Source organism: Phocoena phocoena, chromosome 17, assembly GCF_963924675.1.
Source record: "Phocoena phocoena chromosome 17, mPhoPho1.1, whole genome shotgun sequence".
Lineage (NCBI taxonomy): Eukaryota > Metazoa > Chordata > Mammalia > Artiodactyla > Phocoenidae > Phocoena > Phocoena phocoena.
The window spans coordinates 55,902,002-55,928,372 of NC_089235.1; the positions used below are offsets into that span (position 1 = coordinate 55,902,002).

Sequence of the window (26,371 nt, forward strand, 5' to 3'; positions counted from 1 at the left end):
CAGGGATTTGTAAACTGTTTATTGCAAAATATTAGCATTGAAATCGGTAAAAAACAACAACAACAAAAACCTTAAAAATGTCATGTAGAGAAATAAAAATTTGCCTAGTGAAATGCTAAAGCAAATGAGCAAAAAGATTTTTAAAATGTGGAAATGTACGGGAACTCACCTGATAAATGCCAAGGAGATAACATAGTCTGCGTTCACGGTGAGAGTCCAGTCACAGTCCCTGCTGTGGGGATATGGGTGAGGGAAGTTTGGTGAAAGAATAAAGCCTGAAGATCCTGTTAAATTGCCTCCACAGGGTGCTTTAATTTAAAACAAACAAACAAAACCCCTTAAGTGATTAATAAAATGTACTATATAATATCAGTATTTGTGAAAACACTTATTTAAAAAAGTTTAGGTTTTGTACAGATGATTTTTTACAGTACTGGATGCTTAAATACTGCATTATCTTTCAAGAAAGACAATTAAAATACTAAAAACATACATACATACATTGAATTTAGCTCCTTTACTGGCTTCAAACAATAAGAAAAAGTTATATTTCTTTCCCTTTCTATTACTATTTTGTTTCATGTAAAAGAAAAGCATTAAGAAGAAGAGTAAAAATGGTTTCACCCTGGTTACTAGGAAAAAATCTGAAGGTTACTGCAAAAAAGATAGAAACAAAACAAAGCAAAACAAAATCTCTAATAATAAGTGGATAATAGAATATGAGGTATTTAGCTCATTTTCAAATCTTCCCTGCTACCTTTATTTACAGAGGAAGAGGCTTTGATAATAGTTAATGAGTGAAAATGGATAACTATCTGAGAACCTATAGCACTTTACTCCTACACTGAGTGTTAGGATATTCTTAAATTCTAGTTGCCTGACTTGTTGATGAAAACAGACAGTTGTTATTATTGTGGCCCAAACAAAGGTTTCTGTAACACTTCAAAGGAAAGTATCAAAAAATTGTCAGAGAAATTCAGAGATTAGATTCTTCACGGGATTATTGTCGGAGTCTGTTAAACACAGCTTGATCAGGAAATAATATATTACACAAAGTTGGGAGATGCAGAAAAATAGAGAAATTAAGATATGGAGGGCCCTGGTGGCAGAGTGTGAGAGTGGGGATGTAAATATAGGTATGCACACTGAGAAAGAGAGAGATTGAGACCGAGATTGGGATTCTCATGATGTAATGACGTCTCCTACACATAATCACCACATCATCATTGTTATTTGAGTTTTAAAATTATAGCTTTCCTCAGATCAATTTTACCATTCAGTTGTAAGGCATACGGGATTCTCTTGACAGCATAAAACTGGTTTTGGAAGGAGGAGAATTTTGGTTCTGGTAACATTTCAGGTATTTGTTCTTTGCCTGAGCCTAGATATGTAATATCATCATTAGAATTTGGTAATTTTTACCATCTTAAATAATGGATGTCTGCTATTATTGATACATTTCCCCATGACCCTCTGCTACCTTTGTCTCAGTGCCTCAGTCACAGTAGATGACCTACTCTACTGAGAATATTTATTTGCTGAGCCTTAATTTATTTACCACGACTTACCTATCACCTGTATGGTTTTTGTGGTGTATCAAATGATTAAACAAACTACCTCAACTTTAGTTCTCCCTATTCAAACTTCAACACTTCCTGAATATTTAACGAGTCCCTCCTATTAATCAGGATAACACCCTCGACTCAATCACACAATCTCTCTTCCTTCTCCAGAACCTGTGTTCATTTGTCTCCTTTATTCTCTCTGGTTTCTTCCCCTTTGTCCACAGGTGTTCAAGTCTCTTTCATCCTAAAAATAAAACAAAGTTTCCTCTAGCCTATTTCCTTTCCCCTTTTCTTCAACTGAAAATGTTGAATTTTACCTGATGGTTAAGAAATCCCCTCACCCTTTTGTGTTTGGTTATATGGGCTCACTGTGAAGAACCACCCTTCACCATCTGACTCAGATAAGATTCACTTATCAGGTCTTTGATAAAATCCTTTAAATAAGCCCCCTCATTTTCCTATGACAAGACCAGACATAGACCCTGAAAATCCCCATTCTTTGACTCAAATGATTAGTTGAATTGCTTGATCTCACTGATCAATCATAATAAACTGCTTGTAACCTCACTTTGGTCAAGCTTCTCTCCTTTCTCTAGGTCCTTGAACTCTGGCTCTCCCTCAGCCTTGAGTGAGCACAAAACCCCTCCTGAGGATAGGCTGGACTCAGAGTACAGCATTCCGGGCCACTCTTTCATTTCACTTCCCCACACCTGGTTCTTTCCAGCCTTGTGTACTCCTCTCTATAAAAGAAAAATCCCCTTTTCCGAATTCTTCAGGTGCTGGAAGATCTCACCATCACATTGCTCTCCCTATCATAGTAGTACCACTACCCACACACTACAAAAATCCTTTTTAGTTTTTAAATGATCACCATAATGAGTTTGGTAAACGTCTGTCTTATCATATAGTTACAAAATTAAAGAAAAAATTTAAAAAATTTCTTGTGATGAGAACTCTTAAGATTTGCTCTCTTAACAACTTTCATAGATAACATACAGCAGCATCACATATCACGTTGTATGTTACATTCGCAGTACTTATCAATCTTGAAACAGGAAGTTTGTGCTTTTGAACCAATTTCATCCAATTAGCTCTCCCCGAGCCCCTGACTCTGGTAACCAAAAATATGATCTCTTTTTCTATGAGTTTGTTTGTTTTTGAATTATAATTGACCTATAACACTGCTAGTTTTCGGTGTATAACATAGTGATTTGATATTTCCATACACTACAAAAGTAAAATTGTACAATAATTCCTTGTTAATAAAAGTCTCTCCTCGCTATTTTGAATTTGTTTTTTATTTTACAACTACACCTTTTGAAAACGAAGTCTAATCTCATTCTCTCTTTCATCACCTATGTACTATATGTACCTGTAGGCAGACTAACATGATTAGCAAAGCAGGTCACTGGGAAAAAATAGTTTCTTATGTTATATCTTGAAGAAAAGTACCAAAGTATTCATCCTGAGAAAACTTATCTCAGGCTTAGAATTTTTTTTTTTATTTGAAATTATATTTAGAGAGACAACAACCTTTTTGTTGCTTAGGGACTCTAGATGTCTTTATGTGGTCCTTCCCACCTCTCCTGCTCTCTCCAGCCATTGCTATTTCCCTTAGCCTCCGAGCCTCCCACACATAACACTCCCTAGCTCATCCTCAAATGACTTTTGTATTGACTAATATAGGAGGGTATTTTTGCCTTTATCTTTCTCTTCATATCTGCAGTCATCCTTATCTGTTGACTTTCACCGTAAATTCACTCTCCTCGTTTTTGGAACTCCACTTCTAATTTTCTTCTGATGTCTTTGTACAGATCTCTGTTTTATTGGCAAGCACTTCTTTCACTTCATCTTATAATTTTGGTATTCTCCTGAATTCCTTACCTAATCGTCTCTAATTTTCACTCTATTACATTTTTCCTTGTTGATCATGTCCGAATTGTGAGTTTATCTTCCACTTACATACTGATAACCCCTTTTTCCTATCATCTCCAACAGATTTCTCTGCTTAATTCTAAACCATATGCTCAAGTGTTTACTGGCTATCTCTACCTGATCACTGTGGGTACATCAACACAGAATATCCAACATATCCAAACCTCAACTCAAATTTCTCCTGTATTCCTAGGATGTTTGGTTAGCACTATCATCCAACCACATATATTCCCAAGCTAGAGGCCTAAGATTCTTCCCTTTTCTTTATTGCACCCTTGACTCCAGTCTATCAAGAAGCACTACCAAGACCCTACCTCAGTTCCTCATAGATATTTTTCAATCTATCTCTTCTTTCCTTTTCTAATACCACATTTCTAGATCTGACTCTTACATGCCTCCAGAATTATTGCAATATTTTTTGTTTCCCATGCCTCTAGTATAATCTCGTTTCCTCCATTTCATCTTCCCAGTGAAAACATCTAATCATACTATGTCCATGCATAAAGTTCTGCAGTTATTACACATTGCCTAAAAGATGATGTCCCGACTCCAGTATAGCTTTCATGTCTTGACCCTTGCAACCTTTCCAATTGCATCAACCACCAATCTAGACACATAATTTACACTCAAAACTATCATTTGCTTGTTCCTTGTATTTACATGCCTTTATGCATCCTATTTGTTTTTCCTGACATGTCTTCCCTTCTACCTCTATATAACTTTTACTTAGGTCTCAAGATTCATCACTGCCTCCAGGGAGTTTTCCTAGAAATTCTCAGCCTGGACTCTGCTTCAGCTCTCTCCAACACACTCTAGTATCCATAGCAACCTGTGCCTATCTCCATCATTTCCCTTACCATATTTTATTTAAATATTCCTTTCAGGTATCTGCATTCATCACTAATCTGCAAGCTAAAGACTGTGTTTTATATGTTATTTTCTATGTGAGATTTAGCATATACTACACATTCCATAAATGTTTGTTGAATTGCTATTGACTCCTTGTATTGATTGTGAAGATTAAAGATGAATAATTCTGAATGGCAATCTAATTTGTTTTGATAAAAATAATAATTTGTTTTGATAAAAGCTATATGTTTTGATTAAAATAATGACACATTTTATCTTTGGAACTTTAAAAATCTATGTGAATTTGAAAAATGTTAGAAATATATGTGTAATAGCAAATGCAGTTACATATGTGTATATATATATGTATATATGCACAAAAGGCAGGAATGTTTTTTGTGTTTTTTTTCACATTCTAAGGAAGTGGTATCATTTGTACTTTGGGGGATCATGGGGGCAATTTTATTTGTTTGTTTCAGTTCTCCTTATTTTTCACAGGAAACTTTGGTCTTTTTTATCGTTAGCAATTTTATACACATGAACACATCCACATATACGTTTATATGTGTATACCCTTTATCATAAAAGATATAGGAAAATCCATTACACATATTTTTAAGTATCTTACTGGATATATTTTGTGATTATACTATTATTGGAGCATAAGATCCTTTAAAATTCTTTTGATTCTATTATTAAAATTATTTATTGAGGTTTTCCAGATAAATTTCATAACTGTAGTAGATTTTGAAAATCTATAAAAGCTATTGAGACAAGCTGAGACATTATCTAACATTTGTATATCCCAAACAACTCAGTAGTAAGGCAAACTCTCTCTGCATTTAATATATTAAACTTTAAATCCCATTTGGAAAGTACATCTTTTACTTTTATGCATCTAATCATAAAGCATCCAAAGTAAGATTCTCTTTAAATCAAATATATTTGTGAATTAAATTTTTAGTTAGGTTCCATAGAGTTCTGACACATTTATGATTTGTTCTGCGTGTAATTTCTTATGAGACAGTTATACAGGCAACTATTGATAATGATTTTACAATCTTAATTTTTCTCCCCTATTCAGTTTTGTGTCTACTGTCTTAGCAGCCCACCCATACTAATGTCTTTGTTATTTACCTTCATATTGAGTGCTGTTACTTTCCCTCTGGCAATGTCAAAGTAATCTTCACACTGTCAATTCTGTTAGAATGAATTCTATTAACTCTCTTAAAAATGACTGTCCTTCTGCTTGGTGTTTGCTATAAGGTTGACTACTTCTACATGCAAGCAAAATGCTTTATGCTCCAGGGTCTGAGACATAAACTTATGAAGTTTCTAAAAAGTTCAGGGTTTAATCTTTGGCATAGTATTTCCAATCATGGAGTTCTTTCTTGTAAGTTTCAGAGGTCAAGTTTTCTGCAGCTTAGCAATTTTTCAGATTTTTTTTTTTTAAGGTTACTATCTTCCTCAGAGAAACTCTAATGCATACCCTCTCCTTAAGCAATCTTTTCCTACCAAAAAATTATACACAACACCACTGTCCTTACAAAAAATTCCCACAATCTGCTTAATTAAAGTAAAATTTGGTGTTTAACTTTTATTTTCTAGAATTATGACTTGCTGGCTAAAGTCTTGTCTACAAATGGAATTTTATAACAGCCTATCTCAAAATTCTTTACTCTTTTAACCTTTTGGATTTTCGTGTTTTCTAGCATTTCAGTGTAAAGCTGTTAAATGTTTCAGAATTCTCTACATGACAACATTTGACATAATATAACCTTTCTAATAATTCTAATAAATAACACCCGTTTAATAGGTCTAAGAATCACAATAAACAAGAAGTTCCACAGTAAGTCTGTGGAATTCTGTCATTTCCTCTTTACACAAAGATTCTCTTTACAAGATACTCAGTCAAATTCCAATTAATTTGAATGTGGCATTTTAGTTTAATTGGCATTTTCTTAGGTTAACTGTCTGGTAAACAAATGAAAACTTCATTGTTTCAGTCCCTTTTCCTTTGAAAATATTGTTTTCTCTGTATTTTTTCCTCTGCTTTTATGAGTGTATTTATAGTAAATGTAAATTAATCGATGTTTGATGATTTAGAATCTTGCAGTGGTACATAGAGAGCAACATAGTATAAACGGAAATAAACTGTAAAGGAAAATATGGCTAAATCTGAACTGGCTCAATGTATGTCCTTATTTTGTGCTTTTTTTATGTCCCTTTAATAAGCCTTTTCCTTATCATCTGCTCCATTTTCTACAGAAGTCTACAACTATCTGTCTACTCCCTGCCTGGTTTGAGCCTTTAGATGTGTTTTGTTCTGTGTATTGTGTTTTTTAAAATTCCAACAAATAAAATACAAAAGATGTGATATGAATTCAGATTTTTTAGTTTTCACTTTACTAGAGAAGTTCACAAAAACAGGGAACTCTTCTGTCTTATTGTACTGCTAAATCCTCAATGCCTAAATCAACACATAGGACACACTAATGAATTTGAGTTTGCAGCTCTTGCATAAGAAGCATAAAATGGGGTAAAGTAAATCTGAATAACTGAGTGCTTGATATGTTCACTTCTGACTGAGGTACTAAACACTCTTTTCCTATTATCATGTGATAATAGGAAAAATTATCATTTTCCCAGTGGGGAAATGATTATTGAAAATGTATTTATGAGTTAGATATAAAGTGAACAAAAATAAGGCTTTCTCTCCTAAAAGTGCTAAATTTGCATGCTATAAGAAATACACTGAACAAGATATGGAATCTTCTCCCAAGGTGCTTGCAGTGTAGTAAGGGAAAGAATATGATAAATAAAATTTTGAGTACACATAACGTACTTTGGGCAAACTGTATTATACATTCTAGATGATGCCAATTTTAAAACACTTGAGCTCAAGTTTTGAGATTAAACTAGATGAATTTAAGAACCTTAATAATGAAATTTTTTTTTAAGATTATATAGCAAGTTTTCTCATTATTTTTATTCCAAACGTGGTATATCTCTCTAACTTTTTCTCAGACCCAGTAGGGAAATAATATGTATCTTAATTTCTAGAGTTAAACTTGGAGATTCAAGAATAGACCATGGATTCAAAAGGCAGAGAGTTGGAAGTATGAACCAAGTAGTTGCAAATCCTTAGATCATCAAAATAAAAACTGATAATTCATTTGGAATACACGGATTGAAGGGAAAGTCAAAGCTTTGAAACTCAAACCTAAGTTCTGATAAAATTTTCTTTCTTAGAAGGAATAACCATTATTGAGGCAAGATCAACCTGGCCCAATTTAAATAGAGTCTGAATCCACTCTTTAAATTTTAAAAGTAGTGAATTACTACATTTGTATAGTAGAAAGGGAAGACGAGGATTTTTCAAGGACTTTGATTCTATTTTTTCTTTGGAATTTTATTTTATTTATTTTTTTATACAGCAGGTTCTTATAAGTTATCTATTTTATACATATTAGTGTATATATGTCAATCCCAACCTCCCAATTCAATCCACCACCACCATCCACCCTGCCACTTTCCCCCCTTTGTGTACATACATTTGAAGAACTTTGATTCTTTACTGTTTTTTTTTTTTTTTAGAGTGTTAGAACCACTGAGAATCTAATAAAATTATAGACCCTCTCCTCAGGGGAAAAATAACAATGATTTATAATTTTGTGCATTTTTGGAGGGTTATAGACCTCTGAAATCTTATACTCCCATATAACCTATTCCAGAATACTGTTCTTAATTAAAACACTGAAACCAGTTTTTAACCATTGTTTTACACCTGTATAAAATTTTAATTATTCTAAATTCATACCTATACAAACTGGTGGGCTGGGCTGCCAGAAGTATCGATTTTCTACCTGAATGCAGGTTATTCTTTCCTCTCCTTGAAGCTCATATCCTGGGTCACATTGAAAAACAACAGTGTCCCCAGGTTCTCGTCCATCTCCATTTCGAGTCCCATTCATGGGAACCCCTGGGTCACGACATGCAGTGGCAACAGAACCTATGAAAAGACAGAAACAAACCTTTAGTTTTCATGCTATCCAAAATCACCTTCGAAGTTCCAGATCTTATATTTGAGAAGCTTCCACATATCTATGTGCGCTTAGAAAATTAACTTAAAAAATGCTTGGGGTTGGGCTTTCCTGGTGGCGCAGTGGTTGGGAACCTGCCTGCCAATGCAGGGGACGTGGGTTCGTGCCCTGGTCTGGGAAGATCCCACATGCTGTGGAGCAGCGGGGCCTGTGAACCAGGGCCGCTGAGCCTGTGCGTAATGCTTGGGCCATAATTCCCTGTGCTATACAATATCTCCTTGTTGCTTTTTTAATGGAGTATATAATCTGTAAAAACTATCTATGAATCACTATGCTGTACACGGGAATTAATATAATATTGTAAATCAACTGTACTTCAATTTAAAAATGCTTGGGCTAATTTTTAAATACCTGCACAATAAATACTTTTTAATTGTTTTTGGTAAATAATTTATGTATTAACTTGCTTCAAGCAGAGACATGGCATTTTAGTAGCTAAATAATAAATTTACTCAAAATCTGTTTTTTGATACTACATGAAAGACACTGTGAAGAGGATGAAAAGACAGCTGCAGACTGGAAGAACATATTTGCATGGGCTATATTCCACAAAGGACTTGTATCTGGAATATATAAAGAATTCTTAAAACTCAACTGTGAAAAAAAAAAGAAAGAAAAAAATCCAACTAGAAAATGGGCAAAAAACATTTCAATAAAGAGGATACCAGATGGCACATCAAAAAGTGTTCAATATTATTAGCCATTAAGGAAATGAAATTTAAAACCACAATGAAATATTACTACATACCTATCAGATCAGCTAAAATAAAAAATATAGTAACACCAAATGCTGGCAAGATTCTGCAAAAAACTGAATTACTTACCCATTGCTGGTAGGAATGTAAAATGGTACAGCCACTGTGGAAAGAAGATGGCACTTTCTTGCAAAAATAAATGTGCTTACCATAACCCAGTAATTGTACTCTTGCCCATTTACTACAGAGAAACAAAAACCTGAACGTGGATGTTCACAGGAGTTTTATTTGTAATAACTAAAAACTAGGAACAAACCACCTTCAACAGGTGAATCATTAAACTAAATTCATACCATGATATACTGGTCAGTAATAAAAAGGGAATGATGATATACAAGACAGCTTGAATGGATCTGAAGGCAATTATGATGAGTAAATAAATGCAATAGCAAATGTTTTATACTGTTTGCCTCTATTTATGTAACACTCTTGAATTGACAAAATTATGAAGTTGGAAAACAGATTACTGGTTACCAAGAATTGTAGGGGGAGGGGATGGAAGGAGATGACCAGGACTATAAAACAGTAAGTAGAAGGATCTTTGTGATGGAACTGTACTGTGGTTTACCTCTGGTGGTGGTGATCAAATCTACATAAAACTATATACAAAATAAACATACACACAAAAATGAGCATATATAAAACTAATGAAATCTGAATAAGGTTCATGGATTGATATCAATGTCAATTTTCTGCTTGTGATATTGTGCTATAGTTATCCAAGAAATCATCATTGGAGGAAATTGGGTAAAGGGTATACAGGATCTCTATTATTTCTTACAATTGTATATAAATCTAAAATTACTTAAAAATTTCAAAAAGTTTAAAAAATCATTAGAGAAGAGTATGGGACCACAGGAAAGCAACTGTTCTTCTATATACAGTATAGGGCACATATAATAGCATAATTAACTACAATTATTCAGGTTAATGGAACAAGATATTACTTTGAATTACCACAAAGCAGATTTACCCTAAAGCATGTGATAATTAAGTATCAAGACAAAAAAGCTATTAAATTTTTCATTTAAGCTACTTATTAAACTATATTCATAAATGTAGGATTCAGCCCTTATACAAATTATTTTTTAAATTGCATATTAAAGTAACTACACAAATGGCTGGATTATAGACACATAACTGGTATTCACTCATTCATTCATTTACTAACTTAATATATTCCAGACACTGTGCTAGGTGCTAGGAATACAAAGAAGAAATAGGCAGACATAAAACTGAACAGACTTCAAATTGTTCAAACTGCATAGCGGTGGCACCTACAAACAGATTCTGTTGTATACATCCCTAGTAGGTAAGTAAACAGGTACAAAGGTAGGTAGGTAGATACAGTTAGATAGATTCACCAATATACCAAACAATTTGTTACAATCTACCAGGTGTACTTTTTGTATTGATAGCTCATCTCCCTAATACTCATACACAGCAATGAAACCAGAGAATCTACACACAAATATAATGTTCTGACTCTCAAAGTCGTTTGGGAATCAAGAGGACCATATCAATTAAAAAACTGAAAAAAAAAACAACTAATGTTGGTGGTATGTTAAGTCTGAGACTGCATAAAAGCAGCAACAACAAAAAAGTGATATTATATATAATCACACATATATATACACACAAAACTGAACAGACTGCAAATTGTTTTATATATCTTTTCAGAAAGGGTAAAATAAGGATATTTTTATTTTAAGTTTTTTAACATCTTTATTGGAGTATAATTGCTTTACAATGGTGTGTTAGTTTCTGCTTTATAACAAAGTGAACCAGCTATATGTATACATATCTCCCCATATCCCCTCCCTCTTGCATCTCCCTCCCACCCTCCCTATCCCACCCCTCTAGGTGGTCACAAAGCACCGAGCTGATCTCCCTGTACTATGCAGCTGCTTCCCACTAGCTATCTATTTTACATTTGGTAGTGTATATATGTCCATGTCACTCTCTCACTTCGCCCCAGCTTACCCTTCCCCCTCCCCATGTCCTCAAGTCCATTCTCTATGTCTGCATCTTTATTCCTGTCCTGCCCCTAGGTTCTTCAGAACCTTTTTTTTTTTTTTTGGATTCCATATATATGTGTTAACATATGGTATTTATTTTTCTCTTTCTGACTCACTTCACTGTATGACAGACTCTAGGTCCATCCACCTCACTACAAACAACCCAATTTCATTTCTTTTTATGGCTGAGTAATATTCCATTGCATATATGTGCCACATCTTCTTTATCCATTCATCTGTCGATGGACACTTAGGTTGCTTCCATGTCCTGGCTATTGTAAATACAACTGCAACGAACATTGTGGTACATGACTCTAAAAGGTTATTTTTAAAAGGGTTAATTTCTAAAGGGTTACTTTTTAAAAAGGGTTACAAGATGTACACTGCAAATGTTATTTTACCGACCACTTAAATTAAATCTATGTATCATCATACACATCATCAGAAATCCTAACAGTTTTGCTTCATTTTACTGACAAACTAGTGCTTCTGAGCAATGGCCAAGGATGAAGACGTTACGTGTATAATTCCTTTAATTCTCCTAGCAAACCAATGGGTCAAGTGCCATTATTGTTTTTATTTTAGAGGTGAGAAAACTAAAGTTTAGGAAGATTAAGTAACCTGTTCAATATTACAAAAACTAAAGAACGCAGAACCAAGGTTTGAACCCCAGTCAGTATGATTTCAGAAGCCAAACCCTTAAATGTTACACTAGACTGTCCTCTTCTATCTGTTAACTGTCCTAGAGATACATTTTCTTTCACATTTAAACATAATAAACCCCATTAAGAAATGATAAAAAGTACAGAGATTATACCCATAAATAGAAAAGCTACAGTGCACATAAATGTGTCCATTTAAAAAATATTCAATCTTCTTTCATTTGAGTTATTTTTGAGAGAGTTATTTTTAGTTGTTAATAGAATAACAATCAGACTCATATTGGAGAATATTGAGGGAAGTGGGGTAGGGACTTGGTTCCAATTTCCAATTGGATTTGTTCTGTAATACCTATCAGTGTTCCTTACCAGAACATCCATCAGGCATCACAGGGTCTGGCAATTATAATCTTTCAATATTGATAGACTTTTTTTTTTTTGTAAATGCTTTTGTGATAAACTCAGTCATTAAGCTTTTCTTGAATTGCTCTGGAATGGTTTCCACCAACACTAAAACTGATCTATGAATTGGTTTTACAATACAAAAGTGGAACTGGATGTCCTACATACAAGATTTACACTTAGGATGTTTTAATTGGAAAGGAGTGATATAAAGCTAAGATGTGCTACAGCTTTCAAGCTGAAAAGTAGAATGATATACAGATTATGAAAAATATTCTTTTGTTGTTGTTTTTGTTATTGTTGTAGAGGCTTCCTATGTGCTGGACTCTGCAAAAAGCTTGAAGCTTAATATGAACATTCTCAAAGTAAAAATGTACATATAACAATGTTACAAAAACACTGAAATGAAAGCAGCTGGTATAACCATGTCTTACCAGAGTTTGAGGGAAAAAAGATGTTTTGGCCTTATTGTCAGAGTCACTGTGCATAAAGATTTAAAGTGGAACCTAGTAGCTAAAATATAAAGGCTTCAATATGATAGCTAATATATAATATGTAAAAATATTCATTTGCCTTTGGGTCTGGTTGACTTGAAGGAAGAGAGGTGGCAAAATTGTTCTCTTCCTTTTTCTCTCAACTAATAAATAAATTACAAGTAAGATTTTAAAACACAATAGAGAATGATGGGGTTTAGTGAAAGACCAAATAAATTTTTTCTTGCAATTACTTGAGTTCTGAAAGCAATTAGTTAAATACACAAGAAAGAATTACTTGCTGTGAATGCTATTGTCTTATTTTCTTTACTTATTCAAAGTTTAATCTCTATACTGATTATACACTGTGTTTGTGGGTAGACAAAATTACATTAATTTTGGCATCGGTCGTTCTTCTTTTCTGTATTAAATAGAAACTATAGCCATTGAAGAAAATAACTAAACATTTAAAAAGTCATTCTGTATCTCCTTGGAAATTAGGACTGAAATAATCTCACAAAATTAGCATGATTTAAAAACAATTATATAATATTAGAACTCAGTCAGTATTAGTCACATATGTAAAAATAGATTAAGAATTTTTATCTGACACTTGTTTAATTTTGTGGAACATACAATTCTCAAGATATATAATTCTTATTTGCATTTTATTACTGTTGTTATATATACATATATATATATATTTAAGTAGATGTTTGTTCCTCTCTATTCTCTTCTACTGTGGAATAATATACAGGGTGTTTCTATAGAATGAGGACTTTTTTGCAATTAAGTATTTTAATTTATCAACTATTTTAAAGACATAAAAATTTAAAAAGTATATATTAGAAAATAATATACCTGCCACCAGTGTATTAAGATAGGTAAGTTCTATTTATTATCACAGTTTTTTGTTTTTGTTTTTTGCAGTACGCAGGCCTGTCACTGTTGTGGCCTCTCCCGTTTTGGAGCACAGGCTCCGGATGCACAGGCTCAGCGGCCATAGCTCACGGCCCCAGCCACTCCACGGCATGTGGGATCTTCCCGGACCGGGGCACGAACCCGCGTCCCCTGCATCGGCAGGCGGACTCTCAACCACTGCGCCACCAGGGAAGCCCTATTATCTCAGTTTTTTAAGTCCAAATTACTTCAAATTTAATTGATGAAATGAATATCTGTATTTGTTCTATTAGGTTTAAGTTTGTCATTTATTCCTGATTTTTCTTAACATAGATATGTAAAGTAAGCATAAATTCCAACAAAGATAAAGGGTCTTAACAAACTTGTTATCTCACCTGCAATGATATCATGAAAGGAACATCCTAGAAAGTGTATATAATAGGCTTATATGCTATCCTATCCAAATATATCTTGGATTTAGTTTTCAAAACCTAGTGAAATTGACTATGAAAGATGACTTCCCTTCCTTGTCCCCCCCCAAAAAAAGAAATGGCCATTTACATTTTGGTTAGTCTAGAATAGGAATTATCAGATGGTTAGTCTGTTTCACAGCTGATTATTCAGTAAAAATGATAATAGTCACAGGGAAAAGGTATATAAATAGAAGAGTATGTGACTAGTTAATACTGTCATTATGTAATATTTATTGGACACTTACTGTCTTTCAAACACTTGTACTATGATCTATATCTCATTTGATTCAGAAGAAGTCTGGGTACTATTAGTATCTATATTTTCCCAATGAGAAGATTGAGGCTAAAAAAAGATAAGAAGCCTGACCAACATCACATAGTTACTTAAAGTGGATGAAGTGTCCTGTGCAGACGTGAGACCATTACCGAGGGACATTTCTTAAATAAAAGTGATAGAGTGTTTGCAAAACAAAAGTGCTGAAAGTGTGAACTATAGTATAAAGCTCAAGTGAAATAATGACTTCAATTGAAATTTCTAAAATATGTTATTAATCTTTATTGTCATTTTAAAATCAGAAGAGCAGCTACCTACCTGCCTATCATTCTGATTGGAATAGTCCAAAAACCTACATGTTTATAACACTTAGCTTTAAATGTATTGATTTCTTACTTTAAAAAATTTCACAGATATTAACAATACAGTCTTATTCACAGGATTCCATTGGTGTATATTTTGTCAAACTGAAATAAATCTGTGTATCTAAGAAAGAGATGTAATTGTTCAAGGTGAAGGGCAATCAGAATAGATACCAATAAAATAATGATGATTACTATTATTGTCTGTATTGAGAGCATACATTGTGCAAAACACTTAACTAGAAGCTAAGTTTATACTCTTAGGCTAAAACACAAATTGTTATGAAGTATTATTATCCCTATTTTAAATGGGCAAAATAAGTCTCCATGATATTAAATGTTTGCTCTTAGTAGAGTTGGAATTTGAGTCAAGAAACAGCAGGGCTCTTAGCCATTAGGGTATACTGTCTCAGCACAAACCTATCCCATTACCAGATAAAACAATAAAAAGCCATGCCCTACTAATGGAACTCTGACAGTTGTTTATTAACAAAAGAATTGGGCAAAAAAGTTAGACTTAACATTGAAACAGAAAGGCAAGAACAGTTGATAACCCTTCATTACACACAAACATTTTCTTGCTCCTGATATTTCACCATAAAGGGAGGCAGAAAAGAAAGACTCAAGGTTATTTTGCAGGTATTACTAGAAGTAATAAAAATAAAATTTAACCTGATATATGCCAAATTTAGCCATACATGTGTCAAATGGTATTAAGTAATTACAGTAACAAGAACATTTCCCCTCCAATTGTTTTTCTCATTCTTGCTCTTCCTGTCGTCTCTTTTTTTCTGATTTCCTTCCTTACAGTTCTTTAAGAGAGTAGAAGCAATAAGATAGGCGCACCCTCACCAAATCTCTGGCGTCTGCATCCATATTCTCTACTTCCTCTCCCGTAGCAATGAAGAAGGTGCCCTTGCTCTATGTAAGGCTAACCCTAGTTCTTGTCCTGCTGGTATTAAAACCTTTCTATTTCTCAAGGACTTCATTCCTGAAGATGTTTCATCTCTTCTGAATCACTATGTTTTCCTTTTGTACTGGGTCATTCTCAAAAACATACAAATGTGGCTTACAACTTCCATCTTAAATAAACAACCAAAATCCTCATTACATTCCCATTCTCTTCTAACTATTTTTCTCATTTCCCTCCTTTCTTTAGTAGGAAACCTATTAAACATCTGTCCTGAGGGAGATATCTGTACAACTGTCTCCAGTTTCATCTGCCATTCATCAGACATATTCACTAAACTGTCCTTGTTAAATCTAGGCTGCCAAATTCAACGATTTTAGTGCCTTCTTTTTTCAGAAAAATCTTAGCAACATTTGTCACAGCACTTTTTTTCTTGGCTTCTCAGTCATCAGACTGCTAGTTCTCTTTTCTGGCTTATTTGCTGCTCTTTTTGGTATCTTTTGCTAACCCTGCCTTGTTAACCCAACGACTGAGAGCTGTAGTACCTCAGGGATTAGTTCTTAATGGTTCTGCTCCCATCTTTCTACAACTTCTCTTTGGATAACTTCACCTTATCCCATGGTTTTAAATGCTGTTTTTAGTTTAATGCTTCCCAAATTTATATATTCAGTCTTAATGTCTTTCCTGAGCTTCAGACCATTCTATTCAACTGCCTATTTAACTTCTTGTATATCTAATAGGCCCCTCAGCTTACCATGTCCAAAACACTTGCAAAATTATAAAATCTTTTAATTTTCAAATTTTTGTAAATAAAAATGTAAAATATATTAAATTCCACCTGTGAATAAAATTTTTTCCTATGCTACTGATATCAATAAAATCAAATAAATATTGTTCCATTTGAAAGTAAAAATTTCTCATTGCAAATTTATTTCTAATTTAATATAATACCCAGATACAAATACTTTTGTTAGAAATAAATTCACCATAGAATGTAAAATTCTGACATAAGAAATAAACTGAACATTTGCAAACATACAAAATCTTGTAATTTTTACTGTATTTTTTATGCAAGTGATTTTAATCTGTATGGTAGCATTTGCTTCTAACAAAATGAATTTTTATATCTGGTTATTATAATAGGTCAGAAATAAATTTGTAATGACTAACTTTTCCTTTAAAATTGAACTGTTTGTATTCCACCAAAAACCGCTTGTATCCATAATAGTTTTTTCTTAAAAATTCTCATGACTCAGGGTGTGAAAAAAATAGATATGTAAAAGTAATACCATTTTATAACTACTTATCGTATACAGTAAAAATAATTTTTCAAGATATGTTATTAACATGCTAATTATATATAAGTGTATGTAAATTTAAAAAAGAGTTTATGCTCAAGTTAAGAAAGTTTACATTAGCTTTCCTTAGGAATTGTTTTTACAATGCTTTTAATCTTCACCAATAGTCTAAATCCACTGAAAGAGTTACTGCATTTATTGTTAAGCAACATGGGATCTTATTAAATCAAGCGTTGCTATACCCTAGGAATAAATTGCCTTATATGTAAGACATTGAAGAGAATCTTTCACAATAGTTAAAAATAGTTCATCAAGGATAAACAACAAAGTCCTACTGTACAGCATAGGGGACTACATTCAATATCCTGTGACAGACTACAATGGAAAATAATATATAAAAAAGAATGTCTATATGTGTGTAACAGAGTCACTTTGCTGTATAGCAGAGACTGGCACAACACTGTAAATCAACTATACTTCAATGAAAAAAAAAAAAGTTCAAGTAATATGTGTGGGGGACTGCCCTGGTGGCACAGTGGTTAAGAACCCGCCTGCCAGTGCAGGAGACACCGGTTTGAGCCCTGGTCCAGGAAGATCCCACATGCCACGGAGCAACTAAGCCCATGCACCCCAGCTACTGAGCCTGCGCTCTAGAGCCTGAGAGCCAGAACTATTCAGCCCATGGGCCACAACTACTGAAGCCCTTGAGCCTAGAGCACGTGCTCCGCAACAAGAGAAGCCTGCTCAGCAATAAGAAGCCCGTGCTTAATAAATTTTTTTATTAAAAAAGTGTGTGAAATGAATGAATGGATGAATGAATGAACAAAATTACAACTAGTCATTTCAATGTATGCTTAAGGTTTGTTTATAATTTAGCATTTGTTTGACACTGGGAAATATTTATTCCAAGACTGCAGTAACAATATTTATATTACATTCTAATTTGTTTTAATTAATCTATCTGGATAACCTGAGGCTGTTTTCAGAATACTGATAGCACTAAATACTACAGAAAATGACTGAGTTCTCACCATTTTTACAACTCATCAGTACTGTAAATATACTTCTGACTTCTCATTTTATATTTGTTTCATCTAATTGAGAGTATAATTTAATTGGAAATGCGCACCTCGCCTAATACATATTTCACAGTCCTAACTAGCACATGTATAAGTTTCAACTATATTATGGATGATAATTCAGAGATAATGTCTGAATTACCATCTTGGTGACCTTGGGCAAATTAACAGTCCAGTTTGCTTATGGATTGCTCTGTGCAACAAAGAATAAATACACTTAAATCACTCATAAGTTCTTGTGTGTCCTTTCCATTCAGAAAGTAGACACTTTGGTATAAACTTGTTTATCTCAAGAACTTTCAAAAGAGAAAAATCTTAGATTCTATACAGTTGGATAAAATCAAAAGCAGAAGACTTGTATTGTAATCTGTACTGTTGTAGGAAAGGGACATTGACCAGGTTGTATTAGTTCCCTGAATTTTAACTGCCTCATCAGTAAAGTTGACATAGTAATAATTTTCTACCTGCCTGATTTAGTATTAGAAAATAATCTTAAAGTTCTATTCTAACAATTATATTGTATAATTCTATGAAAATATAAACTCTGAGATAAATCTTTAAAGACCACTAGATTTTACTATTCACTGTGTAGTTTGTCTAAGAAGTTGTTGTATATTATTTTTCAATACGTCAAGAAACTTCAGCAAGGTCACAGTCCAGATTTGGTATTCACAAGGCCTTACACTCTTCCAGTTTTATTGCCTTATATTTTTGTATTGACTAAGAAATGACACGATATTCTCCACTTCACTATCTATAAGGAAATCAAGCTGGGTAATGGGAATATTTAACCTGGAAGGAAATCCCATCTAGAATCAAATCAATCGGAAAATATGTGAAATGCGGATGGTAACCTAGAGGTGGATTTCACCCTGGAGAATTTTGCCCTTGACTGAGTCCCTGCTTTGTACAAGATCCATCAATTTTACAAAGAATGTTCAATATCATTATTAGGCCTACACTCTGCTAGCTACTCAGTAACGTGGCTATCTTTAGAATTTCATTATGTTTCTAAGGATACATCTAATGATATGGCAAGTCAGGTTAAAGTAGATAGCAGCATGACAAGAGATTTTCCTATCGACCCTGGATGGAAACAAAGCTGCCAATGCAAAAGAAACCACAAAGCTAGTGTTATAATATATTCCAAGTACTTTATATAGAAATACCTTTCTAAAATACATATTTACTCATTTATTTCACCAGGTAATTGTTGTGCACCCACTATAAGCCAAGTATGTTTTATACTGGGGATGAACTGTAATAAGAGCCAACACCTCCATTCCATCATTGATTCTTGTTCTCTAATACATGGACAAAAGTGAAAATAACATCACTGGTCTAATTTCTTTGAAATCAAAAGGCATGTTAGGTTGAAGACTGTCAAAGGTACCTAAACAGGAAACTGATTTTATATCCAAGGATTATAAAGGGTTATATAGAAGTCTAATTCAGAATTGAATTCTAATATTTGGAGATCACCAGAATTAATGAGCAAAAAAAGAGTAAAAACATATAAATATTGTTTTACATTAGTCTTGACTGACAGTATATAATACCAGTGTGCCTTTAATTTTACATTATTAAAAAATTTCCTACTCAATCAGATTCATTTAACATTTACTAAGTACTAAATACCAGGTACACTGCCAAGTTCTGGTGAAACAAATATTAATAGGATAAACCTTGCACTTCAAAGGAACACAGTCTAAGAGGGACAGCACATGTGTATATGTCTTTAATATAATAAAATGTTTATTAAAATCAGGTGACATTTGTCATTGAAAGTGAAAAATTGTGGGCATGAAATTAAAAGTAATTAAAAATATGTACTGATTTACCAGATTGATAATATTACATTGATGAACTTTTCAAAATAAGTATCTATGCAAAAACTACTAAAAATAATTTCTAAAACATTAAAATGCCATGTCTGTGCACACAAAAACATCTTTATAAGAGTTAATTAAACATTAAAAATAAGATGAGCAAAATGATCATTTGTGGTACAAATGTACATTCTCTAATTGGTTTCCTAGACATATTTAATGTCATTTGACTATTTTTTCTTAAGTATGTGGTTTTCAATATATTCTTATTTTTATTGGTATTGTTAAAGGTATTTTTAATACATTTTAAATCATTGGCATGTTAACAGAGGTCTCTACAAGGCCATACTATATATTTTTTTTTTTTTCTGTGGTACGCGGGCCTCTAGTAGTGGCCTCTCTCCCATTGCGGAGCACAGGCTCCGGACACGCAGGCTCAGCGGCCATGGCTCGCGGGCCCAGCCGCTCCGCGGCATGTGAGATCTTCCCAGACCGGGGCACGAACCCGCGTCCCCTCCATTGGCAGGCGGACTCTCATCCACTGTGCCACCAGGGAAGCCCAGGCCATACTATTTTTAATTGAGAAACGTTTTTCTTTATAGGTATTGAGGTATCTGGTAGGACTAATTCTTTAAAATAGAGGAAAGTTTCAATTTGATTTTATTTCATACAACAATGTGTAAATATTTCAGCTTAAGTATTTTCACAGACAGTAAATTTTTACTTCTATTCAGATACCTTTCTTGACAAAAAAAATTTATAATATAAAGCTTACCAAGTTGTCTTAAATTATGATTTTTTTGGAATAGTTCACTTGTAAGCTGTATAATTGTATGTTTTATCAATTTTATTCCATTATAGTATAAAATATAAATTCAATCTGATTAAAAAATAAGAACTTCATCAAAAGATACTCTCTTTTCACAAGTCAAATCATGCTACAGGACAATAATAGTTTCAAATTTTAATTTTATACAGTGTTTTAATTTTTTCATAAAAATAGCATTTAAATGTCTTCCTATTTCCAAACTTTGTTTTCAATAATTATAATTCACCAAAATTTTCAAAAGCTGAAGATCTTTAACATGCCAATAACTGAATATTTTGATTAAAGATTTTCATATGATTTTAATATAAATCAACCAAATTTAAAGGTTTTATTTTCAAAAATTTCAAAACCATAGTAGGGCATTTTGGTTGATTATGAAAAAGTGCTTCAGAGATGCAAACTTTTCTAGGTCTGAATGACAATGAGTAGCGAAAACAGAAGCTGGTACTGACATACTAAAGTTTATTTATTTTTGAATCAGCATTACTTTGTCATACACACAAAAAATGTAATTCAATTATTTTGATGTATATAAAAATATTTGTAAATTTTAATGACAGTTTTATTGTGAGGCGTAGAATTTGCTTGGTTGCAGTTTTGAATTACATGAACACCACAACCAATTCTAAGTATATATCTGTTTCTTAATTTGATAAGAGCTTTGTTTTTGCCATGAAGTTGTGTGTCACCAAAATTTATATTTGTATTATTATCACAAAACAAATAGTCTTATCCTTAACACTATAATTTTGATATGTGACCTTTGTCTCATTTAAAAAATATTTAAAAGATAATTGTTTGCTTCAAGTTTAAAAAATGTATTGTGGTGTTAATCTAAATAGAAGTAAGATAAATGGAAACAACAGTCGAAAGGAAAGAAGGGGGAAATGTAAATACACTCTCATTCTTTCATTACATATGACGTGTGTAATAGAAGTTAATGGTAGGTTTTGATCCTAGATGTATGCTATTAATATTAGAGCAAGTACACCCCCCCCTCCAAAATGTTTAGCCAATAAGTTAATAGAGGGGAAGAAAATGATGGTGGAAATGCACAGGTGGGTCCAATAAAAGTAAATAGCAATATGGCAGCCAAACAAAACCATAACAATTATATTATGTGTGAACGGTCTACTGATTTAAAGACTGCAATTCGGGGTAAGGGGAAGTTGGGACAAAGTGAGAGAGTAGCACTGACATATATACACTACCAAATGTAAAATAGATAGTGTGTGGCAAGCTGCTGTATAGCACAGGGAGATCAGCTCCATGCTTTGTGATGACCTAGAGGGGTGGAATAGGGAGGGTGGGAGGGAGATGCAAGAGGGAGGGGATATGGGGATGTATGTATACATATAGCTGATTCACTTTGTTATACAGCAGAAACTAACACAACATGGTAAAGCAGTTATACTCCAATAAAGATGAAAAAAAAAATAAAGACTACAATTAAAGGCAGAAATCTTCAGACTGTATAAAAAAACAAGACTCAAGCAAGTAGTATCTCAATCACGTGCTGTTTAAAGTAGAAACCTGCTTTAAATATAAAAACAAGTTAAAAGGATGCTAAATGAAATACCATGCAAACACTAATTATAAGATATTCATATCAGACAATGCAAACTTCAAGACAAGGAAAATTCCCAGAGAAAAAGAAAGCTACTTCATTGTAATGAAACAGTCAACTCATTAAGAAGGCTTAGCATCTCAAACTTAAACACCTAGTAACAGATCTTCATGATACACAAACATGACAGGACATGATAAGATAGAAAGAATAAACAGGCAAGTCCACAATTGCTGTTGGGCATTTCAATGCTACTCTTCCATTAGTGGATTAAAAAAAAAGTAGGGGCTTCCCTGGTGGCGCAGTGGTTGAGAGTCCGCCTACCGATGCAGGGGACACGGGTTCGTGCCCCGGTCTGGGAAGATCCCACATGCCGCGGAGCGGCTGGGTCCGTGAGCCATGGCCGCTGAGCCTGCGCGTCCGGAGCCTGTTGCTCCGCAACGGGAGAGGCCACAACAGTGAGAGGCCCGCGTACCGCAAAAAAAAAAAAAAAAAAAAAGTAGACAAAATATCAGTAATAATATAGAACACTTCAAACACAATGCTATCAACCAACTGTATCTAATTGGTATTTAATTCACAATAATGGCAAGTGTACATTCTTTTCAAATGCACATGGTTCTTTTAGAAAAATATATGCTGGACCATAAAATAAGTCTAAGTAAATTTAATTATTGAAATGTTAAAATTGTAACTAAATTTATAATATGAGATGTTTCATCTTCATCACAATGAACTTTCAAAGACTATACTCTGCTTCATAAAATGGAGGTAAAAATAAAAACTTTTGCTGGAATTAAAATATTTCAGGTGATTAATGTTACTGATGTGACATATAAGATTGGACTCACTTAACTATTTGGGAAGTTCTTCTGCTAAGGAAGCTGGCATGTTTACACTTTTCATATATGCAGAAGAGAATTTAGAACATAAAGTGATGAAATTAGTAGAGTTTTCATTTGTTCTAAATGAAAAGTCATGCTTTTTTTTAAACAGAATTATGTCTTCTAGCTTTCACATGGTCAATGACACCACATGATCCCCATGTATGTTAACATACATTGTGTACAAGTTGCATTTTCATCATCGATTTTCTTTTATTTTAATTGAGATGTTACTGTTTTGTTTTTTTTAACATCTTTATTGGAGTATAATTGCTTTACAATGGTGTGTTAGTTTCCGCTTTATAACAAAGTGTATCAGTTATACATATACATATGTCCCCATATCTCCTCCCTCTTGCATCTCCCTCCCTCCCTCCCACCCTCCCTATCCCACCCCTCTAGTTGTTGACATAGCACCTAGCTGATCTCCCTGTGCTATGTGGCTGCTTCCCACTAGCTATCGGTTTTACATTTGGTAGTGTATATATGTCTCACTTTGTCCCAGGTTACCCTTCCCCACCCCCGTGTCCTCAAGTAGGTCTCTAGTAGGTCTGAGTCTTTTTTCCCACCCCGCCCCTAGGTTCTTCATGACCTTTTTTTTTTTTTGGATTACATATATATGTGTCAGCATACAGTATTTGTTTTTTGCTTTCTGACTTACTTCACTCTCTGTATGACAGACTCTTGTTACTGGGTTTTTTGATGATGAGCACATCAAAATTTAAAAAAAAATTGATGATTAGCAGACATTATGAGCAACTTGTATAAAATCCTTAATACGTAAGTAATAAAAGTCTAAGAACCATGTAGTTAATCCAAACAGGTATTCCAACAACTTATCATATTAAAATTTATAGGCAATTTGTTCATAAAATAAAAATATCAAGTATCAATATCTTAAAATATTAATATACTGTTAGGTCTAAATCTCATGTTTAATATCATATATACTACATTCTCAATCAAAATATCCCATTTCACATGAGGTTAACAAGTTATTAGGAAAAATTGGTCTATTAATACCAATGATATCAGGGTCCCAGGGATAAATCTAAAACCAGGGAGAAATTTTATTTAGGAAATAATTCAACTGAAAAGAACATAGCTATAGTAGATAGGTACTTTAAAATAATCATCATAATAATCAATTTAATACATCAGGTACTTTAAAATGACAAAGATGTTGTTAATGTATTATAATGGCTCCAAATCACCATTTAATTATGTTTCATATTTTAGAATATGAAATTGCCCCCTCTGTAGCTTAAAAGAATGTTAATATAATATACAAGCCAAGGAAGTCTCATTTTATTCTGTACTCTACTAATTTTTGATTGTATAGAAAAATAACCAATCAGTACGTGATTTACCCTCTAAAAATATTTTTACAATTCACCTAAATATGTTTAATTGAAATGGGATCATGTAGAACTCCCCACTTTTTTTTTTTTTTTTTTTTTTTTTGCGGTATGTGGGCCTCTCACTGTTGTGGCCTCTCCTGTTGAGGAGTACAGGCTCCAGACGCGCAGGCTCAGTGGCCATGGCTCACGGGCCCAGCCGATACGCGTGGTATGTGGGATCTTCCCGGACCGGGGCATGAACCCGCGTCCCCTGCATCGGCAGGCGGACTCTCAACCACTGCGCCACCAGGGATGCCCGAACTCCCCACTTTTTAAAAAATGTGTTTCTGGATGTACTAAAATGCTTTGATTCACAAATCATAATAAACAAAAATTCTTCTAGATCCTTTCCTGCTATCTTTTTGGGTTTAGTTTCAAATTTTGCAAGAATAAGTTTGTCTGACATCCTTGTTGATCTCTGCTGGGTCTTCCTGACAGCCTCCTTCAGCTGAACTTTCTTTTAGAAATCTTGGTGGAATTAAGCTTTCTTAAGAAATGAATATTCAGAATGTACTTTCTATCCCACTGCTGCCATAAATGTCTATTGTAAAATAATAAAACAGTATGATAAAATAAATAATTGTTAATTTATCCTATAAAATAAATAACAAGCACTCATGACAAGAACATTCAGACTATAGCTCTACAGCACATCTGTGCAACCTCTACTTCTGTGGATATTTCAAGAATACATATTTCTCAGTGATTTGGCCAACTCATGGCCTGACAGCTTTATGTATCTTTCAAGCCACAGAATAGATTATGATGTAACTTGCTGTCATACAAAATAGCTGGCAGGGCAACAGTATCAAATAGTTCTCCCAATACCATCTAAGATCAGAATGAGTTAGATGTTAATATCTGAGAATATTTTCATTCCATCTACAAGAGCCCTATATGCTACCCATGAAGGGGAAGTGTAAGTTACCTGGCATCCACAAAAGACTGGAAAATAGAGATGGGTTATCAGTATTTGTCTTTCAAAATTAATCATGTATTATAATTACTCTGAGCACTAGGAATATATCTCACACATTACTAGATGAGATCAAAGACAAGAGCTAATAAATATACCTTGGCTATTTTAACAGAACTATTAATAATGATACTTTGTTGAAAGTGGAAAATACAGACCAAATGTCAAACAAGTCAGGATGCCAGGAAAATAGGCATAAACCAGGGCTGTCTTGGGCAAATGAGGATATACAGCCATTCTAATATAATACACACATAGTGCCAGGGCACTGCAGATATGGGAGTGACTAATTCTGCCTAGAAGTTCATTAGTACTTAAAGTATCATTTGACATGGGCCTTGGAAAATGACTAAGAATTTATGGATTTTTGAATGTGGACTTAAGTGTTCCAAGAACATGGAAGAGAGTTTGCAAAAGAAGCAGAAATGTGAAAGGTCAATGTCTTTTCAGGACAGTGCAGTTAGATGACTAGATGTATGTAACTGAATAATGAGAGATGAAGCTGGCAGATAATCTGGGTGCAAATTGTGGAGGCTTTAAATGTAATTCCACAGTTTTGAACTTATGACTGTGTAGCCATAAAAGAATTTTAAACAGAGGAGTGATGTCTGATTTATATTTTCAAAACATCAGTCAGGTGGAAATGTAGAGAAAAGTCTGGCTGGAGAGACAATGAAGTGAGTGGCTAGTCGACTGCTACAGCAGTGCAGGCAGTAATAATGAGGATGGGAACAAATGCAGGGGCACCATGCAGTCCTTTAAGGCCGGGAGACATCAACGTCTCATGACTAAGGAATCCATCTCCTTGAGAATTTTCAACAGTATAAGATA

General features: G+C 33.7%; 1 protein-coding gene across 4 annotated transcripts in view; it reads right to left on the bottom strand.

The window, feature by feature from the left end:
• The window catches only part of CSMD3 (CUB and Sushi multiple domains 3), a 1,073,652-nt gene that overhangs the window by 280,082 nt on the left and 767,199 nt on the right, over positions 1-26,371 (bottom strand). For all 4 annotated transcript variants that reach the window (XM_065895021.1, XM_065895023.1, XM_065895022.1 and 1 more), the window contains 2 exons: positions 8,170-8,361; positions 170-308 (listed from right to left, as the gene is read on the bottom strand). In XM_065895021.1, the coding sequence (XP_065751093.1) occupies positions 170-308; positions 8,170-8,361 (331 nt within the window). The remainder of the gene's footprint in view (positions 1-169; positions 309-8,169; positions 8,362-26,371) is intronic.